The sequence below is a fragment of the Venturia canescens genome, chromosome 1 (assembly GCF_019457755.1).
Source record: "Venturia canescens isolate UGA chromosome 1, ASM1945775v1, whole genome shotgun sequence".
Taxonomy (NCBI): Eukaryota; Metazoa; Arthropoda; class Insecta; order Hymenoptera; family Ichneumonidae; genus Venturia; species Venturia canescens.
In genome coordinates this window covers 23,253,224-23,271,154 of record NC_057421.1, presented here as the reverse complement: position 1 = coordinate 23,271,154, position 17,931 = coordinate 23,253,224, and the positions used below count along the sequence as shown (strand labels likewise).

Here is a 17,931-nt window from a genome sequence, read left to right as displayed (position 1 = left end):
ACTCGAGATTGGTCGATCTCCCCTCATAAATGTACATCCAAAGCTGAGGTTGATTTCATTCTTTAACGAAAAAATACGTTTTTTCGTTGAAAAATAATTAGCTTCTTGCAAAAATTGGGTAAAGACTGAAAAATATTTGTGAAAGTATTTTTTTTGGAAAACGAAAGCTTGAGCAAGCAAAATATGGGAAACAAGCGTTGTGAAAAAAGTCACGAAATTTAGTGGCATTTCTGATACTTGATCGACGCTAACCATTGTTTGATTTTCAAGTTGACTTGAACCAAAACAGTGACACGAATCTCCCATAGACAGTGCACATATATCAATATAACAGCAGCCATTAAATCTGCATGTAATGGAGCTAAACCAGAGATGTTCGCTATTGAACTTTCTATTTGTGTTGGCATCACTGAGAAAAGAGCAATGACGAAGATGAAGAGGAGGCCAGGGATGAGGTATCGAGGCCAGGAAGGCGAGTCTTATCCGTGTCAGGAAAATGGTGACGAGATTCTGAATGGCTCGGAGCATCACTCGACGAGATTTATATCGGAAAAAAGACGATCGATCCTTCAGCTTCGGGTCGTTTTGACGCTGCATTGAGAGGCATAAAGCAATGTCATCGAAGGCAAGGAATAATGACGTGAGCAGGGATGAACTTCTACCTGAGAAATGCGAATGAACATCTCTCCAAGATCGAGTTATCGCGAGTTATCGCGAATTGTGAAGCACATCGAGCCAGCCAAAGAGGCAAGGAGCGGAAAATTCTGTCGCCAACTGCACCTAAGATATACTCGAACTCGTTTTCTCTACTCCTCCCCAGATGACAATCTCGTTATCCGATTATCTGATTTACTTTACGATCGCAGTGCATACCACTAGACGTAAAAGTTGACACTGCGCTAGTAGAGCGTCGACTGCCGCTGCATAGGCCAAGTGGATAATGATTCTAGTCAGCAGAGCAACTGAACGTGGAACGTTGTAGTTACCATTACTGAAAAAACACATGCCCAGAAGGTGGTTTATAAACATGGAATATTTAGTTTTCTCGAGTTCGTGATACAACCTTATAAATGCTTGTAACCAATATGGACAAAATTTGGTAGGAAGTTTCAAGTACAGTATTATATTTAAGGAGTTTCGGTACAGAAGTCAAAATATTAAGAAATTGATCAAATTTGGTGATAATGTTCTTCAACATCAAGTGCGAAAACTCAAATTTTTTCAAAATTTTCTTCTACTTAGTTATCGAGTAATTACGCATTAAAGCAGATTTCTCATGCCCGGAATGTATACCTATATATATGGAAACGCTATGCTTATACACGTAAACTTTAGTGATCAATTACTCGATAACTGTGTAGAAGAAAAATCTTAAAAAAATTGTGTCGTCAAATTTGGCACTAAAGAATATGTACACCAAATTTTATAAAATTCTGAACTTTTTGAATTTTTTAATTTTTTTAGCATGGATTAGCATGGCAACATTGTATCGTCTGTACCGAAACTCCTTAAACGTGAACAATTCTTGTCGTAATTTTAGAGAAATTTCAATTATCGTAATCAGATTTATTCGAGTCAAGTGATTCATTTTCATATCAGATTCTTGATCATAATTTGTAGCTCGTTTTGACAATGCTGTATCGATGTTCCTCAAAACTAACATGAAATCTCCAAATTGAAAAAGTTCAAGGCATCGATTCCATTGTAATAATATCCGCCCGGAAGCAGGTATTCTGTTGCACTGGAAAGCGATACGAGAGGAAGGATGCATCGAGGATATCGTACGTCTGGAGAAACAGGAAGCAGCACTCTTTCAGCGTGGGCTAAACCTTCTTGGAAGTGCTCGGATTTACGACTGATGCTGTTGTCATTTCGATTGGGGAACGATTTTTCAGAGACAGTTTGACACGCGTATCCCTTTGGATCGATCTTTCAATTGTTTTCGGTCGCGATCTGATCTCGAAAACTGGCAAAACTCTTCCACAATTTTCTCGCATGAATTTTAAGGTATTCCTTTCGCACGACCGTATTTTTTGGTGGCGAAGTTTGGACTGATTTCTAACCTCTGAGAACTCTCGTTTATATAGGAAAAGCTTCCGCTTCTGCCATTTTTCCAAACTTTTATCGTTAATATTTTTTTAAGCATTCGGCAACCCTTTATTTTTGTCGTCGCTATGGGTTCCTCACATTTTTTTCAACCTGTGAGACAGTTTGTATCAGGAATTTAGAATAAATTAATACATGAATTATTGAATAGAAATGTTGTGACGATGGAACCTGCTCCACAAGCTCCCGTATAAATTTGACGACTTTTGAAGTTTTAACTCCTCATCGTTCGATAACCCGACCTGAAATTTCGCCAATCTATTCGCACTTACTTTTACTTAACTGTAATTTAAAATCACTTATTCGTAGAATATTCGGGTTCGTGAAAGGAATACCTTAAGTGTTTAAGAATTAAAAATTCACTCAATTAGAGTAGAAACTCTCGAAAAATCGTGTGATCACTCAACACCAGGAGATTTGAGCGTGTTTCGTATGCATTTACTCGCGGAATAATGCATCTGTGCTTTGCACCTATGTACATTGGACTGACAATTTCGTAGCAAGATGGCGCTCTATATATCCTGTTCCTGTAAGTCGACACCAGTAGTGTGTAATCCAAGCCAACTAACCGGGTGCGTCTCTCTGGTGCAAAAGCAGCTCGTACAAGGACGAGAGGAGCTCCGGGTCCTTTGGCACTTTACATATTGCACACAGGCGCTATCTCTCGTATCCTTCTTCCACGTTGGTCTCGAATTACGCGCGGTCCACCGGATTTTCAAGTTGTTCGTATACCCTTATGCCCCTCCCATCAATATATAAATATATTCATTGAGTGAACGATATACATTGTGCCTGTGAGCCATTCGATCCATGCCCAGAAATTCGATGTTAAATACCCGAAGAAATTCGATTATTTGCACTCGTACACGCCCGGATGAACTCTCATGGCCTCGAGTAGTTCCGCTCAAGACAATGCCTGCTTTTTCAGAAATAGGGAAAACGCTCAGGAAGCTTTGATGGTGGGCGATTAAACAAGTGAGATGAAAACAACTTTTTTGGGTTGGTGGACGATCTTACACGTTGATTTTTCTTTATCCACTATCAAAGCAGTCATCCTAATTCTAAATTCCTAACTAATATTATAAATGCGAAAGTGTGTTTGTTTGTCCTTCCTTCACGCCCTAGCTAAGCAACCAATCTATTTGATTTTTGGCATAGAGTTAGTTGAAACGATGGAGAGTAACATGGGTTACTTTTGGTTCTGGAAAAAAATCAAATTCCCAAGGGAGATTTACAGGAATACTTGTCAAATTGTCCTTTCTTCACGTTTCATCAAACCAACCAAACGACTTGATTTTTGGTATAGAAATAGTTGAAAATATGGAGAGTGACATTGGCTACATTTGACCATGGAAAAACATTAAGTTCTCATGGGGGATTTACAGAAATATTTGTATTTTTACAGTAAAAATCACTCTCCTTCCAATCCTCGAAATTTACATGTCTCAGTGGTTTATGGAAAAGCACGCAACATTTTTTATACAAGCGTCCGTAAATAGAGCACTATTCTGTATTCATGCTCGTTGTTTTATTCCTGCTGGCAAAGTTTTTGAAATGACTGCACAAGCGAAGCCGTAGGTAAAAGTTAGTAAATAATTAGTAGAAAATGATATTTGTGGGGGAGAAGATTGTACCTGCGGATTCTGTTGCCAATATTGAAATTCTTTCGAGTGGAAAAGTGGTTATTAGTGTTGGAGTTTGCATACCTTGAGATAGCAATGGACCGATGTTAGAGGCCAATTCCAACGCGAATAACTGGGATTCGCATGATGCTGGACGACGCCATCCGGCGGATAAAATGAATTCTTGTTACTTTGGTTCTCGCGTTTGGCGATCGTCGTTCATTCGTGACGCTCGAGGCTCTACATGGTCATCCACAAACGAATGAGATTTCCCTCTTTTTGTGTCGTTATTGATCGCAACTCGAAGATGAAAATAACCTCGAATCGTGGTCTAGTAAAAAATTGAGGTTTTTCGTCCACGTTAACGTGGCCTAAGCATAATTCGACTTAACTCGAAACGTAATGATTGGAAACGGTCGCATTTCAATACCGTGCGGGTAACTCTTCCCGTTGAAACATCATAATAATCTACAATTGCCTGGAAATGGCTGACATGAAACAGCTGTTACCTGATAATACATCACGCCCTGTCGTCGGAAAACTCGCTCTGATTGAGCGCGTGTACATTTCTGACAGGAGAGATTTCCCGCCGGTGATGACGCTCGCGTATCGACATGAGCAAATGTCTACAAGCTTTGTGTCAGATCGTTCGGAAATGATTCATAACTGCGCCAGCGCGAAATTAGAGCAGACTGAAATTATGCATCCGAAGATCTGGGGAGCAGGGTTGGACTGTTTGAAATCGATGCACTCGGGTGCAGAGTTTCAAAAATTTATTAATAGAAACGAATGCTCGTTGCGCTCTGTTTTATTTATTTAAGGTAGTTCATGCACGAAACGATTTTCTTAAGAAAGTCTTGAAATTTACACAGAGTTTAAATGGGTAGTTGGCTGACACGCGTGTCAAATTTTAAGGGGTTCGTCTTATTGATTATTGAGAGAAACGTGCTTAAATATGAAGAAAAATACACAGGGGTATAGGAACTATGCGTAAAAAATCGTATAACGAATGAACGCTTCTTACGAAGATTATGAAAAAGTACACAATAGCAATGAAGTATATAATGAAGATCTGGGAAAAAATTCGAGACGATTGTCTTACTAGTAATAAAAATATATTATGTTAAAGATTGAACGATATTGGTAAAATGAGCACTCGTAACATCACATTAGCTTATTTCAGCATTTCATTTCGTCTTGGCTTGGCCCACTCCTGTCTTTTTACCAATACTTTTTTCTTCATCCATTTCCTTTTGTGTTTTCCCTTTGTCCTCTCTAAAGCGATTTTTTGCATAAAAAACTGTAGTATTTTAGCCGAGGACGAATGAAATTTCTGGTTCAGTCAGTGATGGATCCCCGCTCAATTAATGGCTTGGAATTTCATTCACGAAAAAATAAGTTGAAAAAATGTATTTACAATTTTGAAATAATAACTCTGGCATTAATTTAGAGTGATCATATCTTTAATTAGGAAGTGAAAATCGGCCCAATTTACACACCCTTAAAATACGATCCTACGGGCATGATCTACCTCAATAAAATGACTAGTGGAATTTTAATTTAGCAAAAAACAAACAATATTTGTGAACTTGACCTGAAAAATTGTTGTTCTCTCATGTTTTCTATCTACTTATTTTGTCAGAGTAATAATAGAGCAGTAAAACAAGTGTCGAACGAAGGACGACCCGAGAATACATACATGCTTAAAGCGAAATTTACGCTGAAGAAACACGAGAGAGTGTGCTTCGTTGGCATCGAGCCGTAAAATTATTTCTCTTGCGTAATATTTTCTCATTCGTCATTTTGAGATGTCACGTATTTTTCAAGAAGCCTATGGAACCGTGACGACCACAATGGCAGTATTGCACTTTTGTTTATCGCTTTCGAGTGATAAGTTAATGAAAGATAGCTCACGACGAATGGACGAAAAATCAAGTGAACGCGGATTTATTAATATTGAGAACTTGGTTAAGACAAAGACTCTGGATGATGGTAAAAGGAGTTCCTAACTGAAAGACGTCATTCGATGAAACATTATTTTGACGATATTTCTCATTGCTCCCTCGCTACTTCAGCCAGAACATTCGTTCAGGCTTCATTGAATTTTTAGAGATGAGTCAGAATTGGAGAAAAATGCTTAAACAACAAATTGCTTTTACACTCGCACGTAACCATTAAAATATTTCATAAAATATTTAGCAGAATCGTTAATGTCTTTTTCGCAGAATATACGAGCAGTATCGATACTAACTTTAAATCTAATCGCACTTGAAAACGCATTTAGTGTTGTTGGATATTTTCATGGTGCAACGAATAGCTCTGTTTCAATGCAAAAAATGTAATATAATGAAACGGAAGATCCGTTCGAGACGCACAGTGACTCACCCAGTGACTATATTCCTCGGAATTTCAAGTCTTCAATTCCTACACCTATTTACACATTTATGTGTTCATACATGCGACTCAAATTGTCGACCACAATGAACCAATATATTTTCTGAGGAATATAAACTCATTCTCGTCAAATCGATGATGTATTCTCTTCTGACTCAATCTGCTTCTGCTAAATTGACTAGACCTTTTACCAATTTTTCCTGCTCGTTTATGATTTAGTGCCATTGCGTATGATTCGGTTTCCGGTGCTATGAATCAACCCGTGGGTCCAAAATTGTAGAATATCTTCCGCCGTATCGATTAACTTTTGTGAACGAAGAAAGCAATTTTCGATCGAAAAAACTCGACTTTCAGCTCTTCATTGTTTTTCATACAAAATATATACTCGTCAATGTTTCAAAGCATTTCCGCCTTTGACGAAAAAAAAACTTTCAAATCATTCAGCTTATTTTTTGTCGCTTGTCAATATCGCTCAATCAACAAAAGCAAGAATTACCTCACAACTTTTTCGTGGAAATAATAAATTCCATGTTTTCGCACGCAGTCAAACTTCTTGGTGACAAGTCTCGGTTTCTTTTTTTCACGCGGTATGATTCTAAACCGAAGATTTGTTTAACCAAAAGATTATTAAGGAAGCGACGTAACAGGCGTAAGTGTCTACGTTTGAGTAAATCAAGAGACTGTTAATACACACAATCGTTTAACGTTTCGGTGTCAGTCCGCCGATCAGTTAGCCAACGACGTAACGGGCCAAGTGATCGTTACCTGGCTTCGAGATTGCTCAACACATTCATCGATTATATCAACAGGGTCCCTTTCTCGCGATGTGAAGTAAATTTCGTGAAAGTTTTTGCAGAGTATGAGTCGAACTCGATTGAGGATACGGGATGACTGCGAATGAGGATTATTATTTGCCGTGCGTCTCTTCGACTGAGTATGTGGACAACACACGCGCGGGATTGAATAACAAGCGTAAAACTCTTGTAATCTCACCGAGTACCGTTAAATTTGCCATCGGCTTGTTTCGAGATATAGCTTCATATATTATATGCGTAGTATATTTAAGGCCTTATATACACTTGTGATGGGCAGAAAAACCGAAAATTTTTTCACCAAATGTCATAAATATTGCAGCATTAGATTCGAAGTTATGGGGATTTCAACCGATCGCGCGCGGTCGTCTAATTCTTGAATCTTTGAACGCGATTATCTCAGAATCGTCTATTTTTAAAAATACCTTTGCGGTGGACACGATTACTAAAAAACTATTAGTCCGATCCATACGAAATTTATACGACTTATTTGTTGTAATAATAGCTGGGGCCTGGACGAAGGACTTCGTGTTCTGTTGGAAAAAAAATTGTAACAAAAAAACCGAAAATTCAGCACGTCAAAAAATGAATTTTTTGTTAAAATTCTCTCCATTTTTTTTAAACCAATATTTTTACAAATCCTTCGTCCATAGGCTCAAGCTGTTATTAGCCATTTTGAGAAATTTTTTGACGAAAAAAGTGGTACAAGTACATGAATATACGTACTAATGAATGTCGTTCACAGTTTTTCAATAAACATTTATTTTCTTGTCGAAAAAAATCAAGAAAGTCACCCCGCCCCCCCCCCCCCCCCCCCTCCCCGGCAAGTGTATACAAGGCCTTAACATCACTTGAACAGTCGTGAGAACTACGTAATTTCGAAAAAAACCGAAGAAGAAGAAATGACATAGGGATTGGATGTTTCTCCGCAAATATTAGCTCATACCTTTGCGTATCGATGAAAACCCAAATGTATGAGGAAAAAATTACTAAAGTTCACAGCGGAATGTTTGTAGCGTTTAACTTCACCGCAATCGAATTTTGTAGCTACAGGGAAATTTGTTTTTCGCAAAAATTGAAAGAGAATCTTATGTAATAGAGACTCATAGGCCCATGGCCAGGAAGAGGTTAATGACGACGAATTTTTCGTCAAACACTTGATCTTGTTACTGTCAAAAGCATAATTGATTCGCTGCATACATTTTTTTTTCGTCGAAATATTAAAAATAGCTGATTACCTACGACGAGCAAATGTAAATAAAATCTATGAAAATTCATCTATTTTTCAATACGCTCGTGACTTCCGGTGAACCGTAAACAGGAAACCGTCTCGTGGTCTTGCGCGCAGGTGTCACCGTCCTCAGGAGGAGTGACAGAAGGAAATCAGAGGCCGAAGCCTACCATACGATATTCGCATCATCAACGACGGGGAAGGTGCTATTGCCTCGGTCTCAAACTATGTACTCGCCTGCCCATACTGTCACAGTCTCGTGGTGACCGTCCGATCGAGAGGACGTTAGCTTTCGCATCGCTCACACCCACCATTCTCAAATATAAATTAAACGAAGTTCCAGAATTCCGTTTTCGCGAAGTTTCAATTTTGTGAGGTCAAGCAAGCCAACGAGCCAAGGATCGTAGATTTTTCGATCCTCTATTTTAATCGTATTCCGAGTGATTTACACAGTGAGTTTATTTATACTTTACAGCTAAGTGCGGAGAGAAAAAAGCCATTAACATATCGAATATTCATGGGATCTTGATTAGAAAAGCCGTTCGTGATTGCCTCCTGCGAATTTTCATTGAAGATTTAAATCTTTCGAGAAAACATCTCGCTCGCTCAATCCCGTTAATCAGCCGAGAGGACGTGATTTTTTTTATAGATAATGGAATTTCATTCATTGATTACCCCCCCATCAAAAGATTTTTTTTCCTCGGTGTCATACATTTATTTTTTCTTCAGAAACTCTTCGTTTTCCGCCTATGAATATCTATTTTATGCATAACGGAAACATTTATGAAAATAGAATTAAAACTATGTTGACGACAAACGAGTTTATATACCATTACAAATTTCATCCGCTACACCCATTTACTGGCTCGGTTCCTTTACTTTCTAAACGATGTTTCCTATGTATCTCACACATACTCTCGGGATAATAACATTCTCAATCTCAACCGGCCGGCTTCCTAGCGGATCTGGTTGCACCATTATACGCTGTACTTTATTTTTGTAATTACTAGTCTTTCGATTTAAAAAATTTGTTTCGATTACCCGTTTCCATCGTTCTTATCGATTATAGCGATAAATAAGGTTTTAAAAATGCTGAATTTAACTGCGTTTTCTTGACTGGCTCACTCGTTTTTTTTAGTTTTAAGCGCTTCCTCTCTCTCTCTCTCTCTCTCTCTCTCTCTCTCTTTGTTACAGAAACTTTTTTTTCACTTATCTACGTTATTAACCGTTGTCAAGAGTTTCGTAGCGTTTTTCAGCAAAGACGTTCATAAAATATTGACCGTCAAAGTGCTTATCTTCGATATTACAAACTGCTTACCTTCCGCAAAGTATTTTGTGAAAAACTGCAATCGAGCGAATTGAGGGGGTCATCCCGTGTGGCAGTCGGATATTTTGGGATTTTTTCGCCAAAAAAATATTTAAAATGGAAGAACTATTGAGCCATGGAACATTTTTGAAAATTGAATTCAGGTGTTCCAAAGCGTAAAAACCCTTCAATTTTTAATATATCTGTATGATTTTAGTTCAGGCCATAACCACTGCTTTACGAATCAAAACGCTCTTTAGTTTTTTGATCTCAGATAAACCAATCGCCCGGAATCGTGGAAACTGTGGAGAAACATGTGGGCTCGTACGGAGTAGTTTTACACCGAATTAACCCGAGATATCAGAGTTGAAAAATTCTATCATAGAATTCAAATACCAATAAATAAACCCTTCGAACTTCAAAACTCTATGTTTTTTTCCTCGCTCCAAAAAAATTGCGAAAAAACCCCAAAAAATCGGGCTGCGGGTGAGCCTTTTAATGCAATATTTTTATGAATTCGTACGGGCAGGAGTGTCGGTTATGGTTAATAGTTTGACGATATCTGTCCGTCCGAACAATTTCATTAGGCCGAATTCGCCTTTCGTTCCACTTTGTGGGAAATCGCTATCGTCCGTAAACGTACACTACGATGAAGTATCGTAGCCACGACAATTTAATACGCCACTCGTGATCGAGTTGAAAGTTTATGGCGGCTGCTTGAACAGCACGTTGTGCATAATAATTTTAACCGCCATCAGCTAATTGTTTTGCCTTCTCGTAAAAAAAAAAAAAAAAAAAACATTGTGCACTCACGCGCTTGTTTTGCTTGCATGGCTATTAAATATTTCTATATATCCTTGACACGGTCATACGCTTGGACAGTCGTATTACTGTATTCAATGGCGAGATTACCTTCGCCAAGCCATATCGGCGTGTTACGATCACTAGATTTTTCGTCTCTTTCATTTTACGAGGATTCCCATCCACCATATTGATGATGGTGAATACTCGGAAAACGAAACCGATGAAAACAAATTAGCGAGGTTAACGAGGCTCAAGCAGGCTTTAAAGCGCGTTTTATTAATCAGTACTTTAACAGGGGCTTTAAATACTTTATGTTCGCTTTTGCTGGTCCGGGAATTTTTCTGCTCATAGGTAGAATCGAGGAAAACTGATGGTGATCCGGATTTACGGTCCATTATTTTTCCATGCTTATCTTTCCGATTTCCTTTTTACGAGCCAGAGCTATGATTTTACTTTTATTTTAAAACTTTCTGGCTTTTTATTCAGAGGAGCTGAAGGTGAGATGGCAGTTGAAGGAAAAGTTATTTCCCTGCTTAATATACTTTTCACGAATCTTCGATTCCAATTTTTGGATCGCTTCGTGTCTTAAGACCGTTTCACCAGCTTAGTCATTGATTTTTCAATTTTACACACCGTTTGACTTTTTAACGTATCGAGATAAGACAGTCTTAACCGAGTTTTGTTACTCCTCTACGCGGTCTAATGCTTTTTTTTTTTATTCTCGTCGGTCAGTCGTACCCTCTCAAACGCTCACTGAATTTTCCTTTTGGAAAATTGCAAAGAAAATTTGACGTCCAATCCATATGCCTTGAAATAAGTTCTTACTGCTCAACAGATCAACTCAAAGTGCAAACTAATTCTTCATTTATCGTGGGAGATAATTTTGTTTTATTTTTTAATTGCGATAAGAAAAAATGTTCGTGGATGCCGTTAGTTTTTTTTTTTTTTGAATAAATGAACGGTGGCGAACGAAATGAAAGTGATCGACTCAACGAAACTTTCATTTTTACATTCATTTTATTAGCTGAAATCGATGTTTCCTGGTAGAACGAACAGATCAGTTGATCACGATCAGTCAAATCTCTTTCGTTGCCCACAATTTGGTTGGCTGGACAAATGTTAAAACGACAAATTTCTTTTCCTAGCGTATCAACGAATTCGGTTGAGTCAATTTTTGTTTGGTTTTTTTTTCAGGTTTATCCATGATATGACCCAATCTCGCGAGGTTTTGGCTATGATGGATCCCCACACCACAACATTTGGCCGTAAACACGGGTGCACGATATCAAGATGCGGAGGCTTCCTACTCGGTGCTGCATTTTTACTTTGCCTCGTTGCAACAGGCTTATTAGTATATCATTTCGCGCCATGTCTCGAAGGCAAGGCGATAAGAACGCTCGACGAGTTTGGTGACAACGCAGTTCTCGAATCGGCACGTACTTTCGCAATGGCAGCGGGGAACAAAAAAAAAATTGACGTTCGTTTGCCGAGATCGGTTGTCCCTGATTCTTACAAAGTCAGTTTGATGCCGTTCATTTGGGACGGAAATTTCACCTTCAATGGCGAGGTACAGACGATTTTTTTTTGTATTTTCAATTCCTGAATTTTCAGACTAATTTGCTGCAGAAATGAACCTCCCGGAGCCTCTATTTCAACCTCTTTTTCACGATCACAGGTCAGCATCGTAGTGAACGTCACAATGGACACTAAGAACATAAGTCTTCATGCCGTCGACATGAAAATAAACGAGAAAATGACAAGCGTCATGGAATACTCGAACGATGTGAGCAACAATAGAATCGTTAAAATCGTAAACCAAGTGAATGATACTGCCAGAGAATTTCACATTTTACATCTGGCCGAAACGCTCAAAGCAGGGAAACAATATCTGGTCCATCTCAAGTATATTGGTTATCTGAACGATTATCTAGAAGGGTTCTACAGAAGCTCTTACACTGTTGGCAACCAAACGAGGTAAGAGTTTGTTATTTTCAGTAACGAAGCTTGGGTGAAATTGTCCACTTTTCATTTTCAAGAGGCAACGTGAATTCGCGTTATCAGTAAATCTCTGCACTTTTTACTCACTTATTTGATGTGGAAACCCCTGAAAAAAGATGAGCGAAACTTCGATCTTGATCTTTCCTATCGCTTCAAAGCTGATAATTCATTGAAGGAATTTTGGGCTTTCGTGAGAATGGTACCCACATGAAGATCGGATAATCGAAAGCTGCGAACAAAACGTTAAGTGTTAACGCTTCAGCTCGAGCTGGCGAGCAAGCTATTTGCATTTCGGTCTCCACCTCTGCCTCTGACCAATCCAAACAGAGAGCGAGAGAAGGTGCTTTGATTAAACCGATAACGGTTAACCTGACTATATATGAGCACACATGCGGCGAGCAAACGAAGGGATGATTGTTGTTTACAGAAGGTTCGGTTTGCTCTTATGCATTTTAGATGGATCGCCACTACCCAGTTTCAGCCTACGGATGCGAGACGTGCTTTCCCATGTTTTGACGAACCAGCGCTCAAAGCGACCTTTGAAATCAGTATTGCACGGCCCAAAAACATGACCTCCATTTCCAACATGCCCAGGAAGGGTGAGCCACAATCAGTGTGAGTCTTGCGTAGTGGATTCTTGGGTTTTTAGACATTTTATCAGGGTTTTCATGTCTTCGTGAATCACGCTCGATCGTCCGAGTCATTTTATCTCATTTCCTTTCTATGTGAACGTTAATTTTCTGGTACACTATGGGAGTCGTTGACCAATCATGATATTCTATCATTTCAACAGGCCAGAAATGCCAAGCTATGTCTGGGACCACTACGAACGTTCGGTTCCAATGTCAACCTACCTGGTCGCTTTTCTCGTCACCGACTTCGAGGTCCTAAAATCATCCGATGGCCATTTTGGGGTCTGGGCTCGCCGCGAAGCGATCCAGCAATCCCACTACAGTCTTAACATCGGACCAAGAATACTCAAATACTACGAAGATTATTTCCAAATAAAGTTCCCACTGCCAAAGATAGACATGGTCGCTTTGCCGGATTTCTCTGCAGGTGCTATGGAAAATTGGGGCTTGATTACTTACAGGTAATTACATTTTCGTTGCGCAATTATTCATTTTCAGACAAGATCGATTTTATGGGAACAATCTTGGAATCTCTTAAGGTATTCCTTCCACGAACCCGAATATTCTACAAGTAACTGATTTTAAATTACATTCAAACAAAAGTGCATGCGAATAGATTGGCAACATTTCAGTTATCGAACATTTAATGAAGAATTAAAATTTCAAAAATCGTAAAATTTATGGGAGCTAATGGAGGTTCCATCATCATTGCATTTGTATTCAATAATTTTCATATACTGGATAATTCTAAATTCCTGATACAAACTGTCTCATCGGATAGAAAAAAATGTAAGGAATGCGACGATAAATATAAAGGGCTACCGAATACTTAAAAGAGATATTAACGATAAAAGTTGGAAAAATGGCAGAAGCAGAAGGTTTTCATATATAAGCGGGAGTTCTCAGAGGTTAGGAATCAGTCCAAATTTCCAATGCCTCGATTCGGGCCACCAAAAAATACGGTCATGCGAAAGGAATACCTTAATGACATCAAAGCTATTGCCTAATTTGTTCTGTGCTCTGATACCATTGCCTCCACTTTATTCCTCCTTTTTGTATTCCCAGAGAAACAGCTATGCTATTCGAAAAAGGTATTTCCACGAGCAGCAATCAACAAAGAGTTGCAACGGTCGTCGCTCATGAATTGGCTCATCAATGGTTCGGAAATCTCGTTACACCGAGCTGGTGGACCGATCTATGGCTGAACGAGGGGTTCGCGAATTACGTTGAATATCTCGGAATGAATTCGGTGAGTGTTCTTTGTTTTTATAACGAATAATGAAAAATTGAAAAAATGACGAATTGATCGAATTTACATGCAAAAAATTTTTCATTCATTCAGAGTATCATTTTGCCAAAATCAAAATCGAAGTTTTCCCTGGTTCATATAACATTGGTCAATCAAAGAACTTGATTCAAATTGTTACGATCATTAATTAGTTTTCACATTTTTGCAGGTTGAACCTGAATGGAAGGTGCTCGAACAATTCATTGTGCACGATTTGCAACCCGTTTTTACCCTCGACGCCCTCGAGTCCTCTCATCCAGTTTCGGTTGAAGTTGGCCATCCAGAAGAAATAAGTGAAATTTTTGACAGAATTTCGTACGCGAAAGGTACACGATGCCACAATTCTCGATTAACGCATCATTCCATTTAAACGATTTGTATTTGCTTCAAGTCATTCCTTCCAAGTAAATAAATGCAACGATTTTTTCAGGTGCTTCTATTATCCGGATGATGGATCATTTTCTGACTACGAGAGTTTTCAAACAGGGTCTGACAAAATACCTGCGTGGAAAGTACGTAGCGTAACAGCAGAACATAATCGTTTTTATCACTTCGATAAGAAATTACTTTGCACTGTACTCACGGCCGGTTTCCATATTCAGAGCTTACAGAAGTGCAGAACAAAATGATCTCTGGGAAGCCTTAACGAAACAAGCTCGAAAAGACCGTGTTCTAAGCCGGGATGTTACGGTAAAACAAATTATGGATACTTGGACTTTGCAAACTGGTTTCCCCGTTATTACCGTTACAAGGAATTACGATGTCGGTAGCGCTGATATAATGCAAGTGAGTTCGGAAATTGACGAATTTAATTATGAGATTTAATTTTGAACAATTTTTAAAAAATTTTATTAATCTGCTCTCCAACTGGATTTGATGAGCAGGCTACGATTAATCGAATCCATTATTTCATTGGGCTCTTGTAGGATCGATTTACCATCCGAAATGGGACAACGACTACGTTCGAAGAATCAGAACCTCTCTGGTGGGTGCCAATCACATACGCGACTGAGGCTGATCGTAGTTTCAATCGTACACAACCATCCACGTGGTTGAGGGCTCAAAGATCGATGACTTTGCCAAAAATCGGTGCCAGTCGCTCCCAGTGGGTTATTTTCAATGTTCAGCAAACCGGTAAATTTTTGTTTTTTCTATTACGAGTCGGACTTTTTTATTGCGATTCCATTTGCATTCACCCAGAAAAATTCTCGTTTCAATCGATTTTTTATTTCGAAGGCTACTATCGAGTAAATTACGACAATGCGAATTGGGAGCTCATAATCAAACAACTGAAGAGTCCCAACTTCACGGCCATATCAACGATAAATCGGGGTCAGCTGATAGACGATTCAATGAACTTGGCGAGAGCCGGAAGGCTCGATTACTCAACAGCATTGAGCGTCGTGTCTTATTTAGCTCAAGAAAATGAATACGTGCCTTGGAAAGCAGCTTTAACAGCAATGAATTATCTCGATCATATGCTCGTCAACTCACCCAACTACGATCGATTCAGGGTAAGCCCTTCCAACGCTCTTTTCAATAATGTTCCCTCATGTCGGTGACTTTTTAAAAAACAATGAAAACGTACCGCTGATGCAGAAAAATGCCTGCCGAATCAACGAATCGTAAAGAAATTCGTTAGCTCGAGCAAAAGCGTGATTCGTTCGGACTTTTCATGTTTTGGCGCAAATAAATACTTTCCAGTACGAAAAAAATGTTGCCAAGTGAAGTGTTCAAAAAAACTGAAATGCTCTTGCAGGTTTTCGTTCTGAACTTGTTGAAGAACGTTTACGAGCAGGTTGGCTTCAAAGACAACGCCGATGACCCGCAACTCAAAGTATTTACGCGCATAGACGTTCTCAGTTGGGCTTGCACATTCGGCCACGATGATTGTGTCCGAAGTGCTCTCCGCGCGTTCCAAGAATGGCAAAATTCTCCCGACCCTGATAGGAGCAATCCGTAAATATCTGCTTTATTTATATCATGACAAATGTTCCATTGGAAGTGTCCATTCGAACGGGCTTTCGATTAATTAATTATGATTATTTACATCGTTGCAGAATCTCACCGAATTTAAAGAGCGTCGTTTACTGCACCGCGATCCGAGTCGGTGGCCAAGCAGAATGGGATTTCGCGTGGGAAAGATACCAAAAAACTAACGTTGGCTCCGAAAAAGACTTGCTTCTATCTGCTCTTGGCTGCACCCGAGAAACTTGGATACTCAGTCGTTATCTCGAGTGGGCAGTTACTGAAAACTCAGGCATAAGAAAGCAGGACGCCCCACGTGTATTCAACGCCGTATCGCATAACGTCATTGGACAACCCTTGGTCTTCAGTTTCTTGAGGAATAATTGGAATCGCCTAAAACGATAGTAAGCATGAAAAATTTTGAGAATTTGACAATTCTTTGGTAACGTACTCGCGGCATCGCTCTTCGTTTCTGCAGTAAATAAACTTTGTATTTTTTCTTCCGTCACAGCTGTGGTTCGTCGCTGTCAACGATGAACAGCATCGTTAAATCAGCAACGAAGAAAATTAACACACCGTACGAACTAAAAGACGTGAGTGAAGATTCCTCATTTGATTTTCATTTCAACATTCTTTTCTCCATTTCCGCATGAGTTTTTTTTGTTTTTTTTTTTTTTTATCGAAGACGCTATTTATTGGGTATTTACACAGTTACTGGGATTCGCGACGGAGCACAGCAAAGAGTTGGCGACTGCAACACGAACGATAAAACAAGCGGTGGAACAAGCCGAGAGCAACGTCCGATGGTTGGAAAGAAGTTATCCGACGATTCGTGAATGGTTGCAGAAAAATACATAGTGATTTCGTTGAAATTTATTCACCTACGAGGTTATCGATCTTCACGGAATGATTCAGAGACCAAGCTATGATTCATGGAGTGGACGCAACTTCTGAATACTTTTTCCAATCATTGCTCGTTATCGCGTCACTCAAATGGAGTATTCGATGACTAATTGCCAAATAAGATGGTGACTTTAAAATGCGATGCTCGAGTGTGGCTATTTCTCTTCCGTAGTATTAATCAAGTGATTTCTTACCTAATGTAATTGTAAATATTGATGCGAGCGAGTCATTATTATATGATCAGTATTGGAGGATGAAAATTGAAATCTCAAACTCGAGCTAAGAATCTCGATTAGGTTTCAATTGTTTTTAACAAATGATTCAATTACTTTACAGTAATGTTCATTTTTATCAATTAATTTACTCACTTTTTTCATAATGCGATACGAATTAAGAAAGATGTATATTCAACGGAGAGCGAATATAAATATAATTTGAGGTTAATACCCAACTGAAAATAAATTGCCAATGAACGACCAGTCGCACAATGATACATGTAGCTGTTACAGTACGGTAATTTCAAGCCAATGTCGACCCGATTAGTTCCATTTTTGATTCGATTTACGGAGTTTCATATTACTGCGCAAATTGTTTTGTGTCAGTCTTCCCAAAATGTTGTGAGAAAGGTTGAATTGAGTAACATACAAGATTGTTGGGATTTCATTTTTACAATCTTATTTCATTTTCGTAAGAATATATTATACATAATATTAATTACACGGTACTTTACGATTAATAAAAGTTGTATGAATTTGTACATTATCTGCTGTGTTCACTTATCTTCTATGACAAAATGTGTTCCGAACGACCCGAAAAACTTGCTATTTAAAAATTGAGAATATAACTTTTCCGTCATCATTTTGTTGA

General features: G+C 38.8%; 1 protein-coding gene across 2 annotated transcripts in view; it reads left to right on the top strand.

Annotated features, from left to right (window-relative positions):
* The window catches only part of superdeath (Suppressor of ER stress-induced death), a 34,689-nt gene extending 16,863 nt beyond the window's left edge, over positions 1 to 17,826 (top strand). The window contains exons 1-15 of one of the 2 annotated variants that reach the window (XM_043433890.1): positions 8,410 to 8,617; positions 11,470 to 11,842; positions 11,951 to 12,249; positions 12,730 to 12,888; positions 13,067 to 13,366; positions 13,971 to 14,154; positions 14,363 to 14,519; positions 14,624 to 14,705; positions 14,796 to 14,979; positions 15,120 to 15,327; positions 15,430 to 15,707; positions 15,953 to 16,152; positions 16,254 to 16,565; positions 16,673 to 16,754; positions 16,873 to 17,826. In XM_043433890.1, the coding sequence (XP_043289825.1) occupies positions 11,483 to 11,842; positions 11,951 to 12,249; positions 12,730 to 12,888; positions 13,067 to 13,366; positions 13,971 to 14,154; positions 14,363 to 14,519; positions 14,624 to 14,705; positions 14,796 to 14,979; positions 15,120 to 15,327; positions 15,430 to 15,707; positions 15,953 to 16,152; positions 16,254 to 16,565; positions 16,673 to 16,754; positions 16,873 to 17,019 (2,952 nt within the window). In that variant the 5' untranslated portion in view covers positions 8,410 to 8,617; positions 11,470 to 11,482 and the 3' untranslated portion in view covers positions 17,020 to 17,826. Of the gene's footprint in view, positions 1 to 8,409; positions 8,618 to 11,469; positions 11,843 to 11,950; positions 12,250 to 12,729; positions 12,889 to 13,066; positions 13,367 to 13,970; positions 14,155 to 14,362; positions 14,520 to 14,623; positions 14,706 to 14,795; positions 14,980 to 15,119; positions 15,328 to 15,429; positions 15,708 to 15,952; positions 16,153 to 16,253; positions 16,566 to 16,672; positions 16,755 to 16,872 lie in introns of those variants that run through there. The other variant, XM_043433891.1, reaches the window with a different exon arrangement.
* The last annotated feature ends 105 nt before the right edge of the window (positions 17,827 to 17,931 follow it).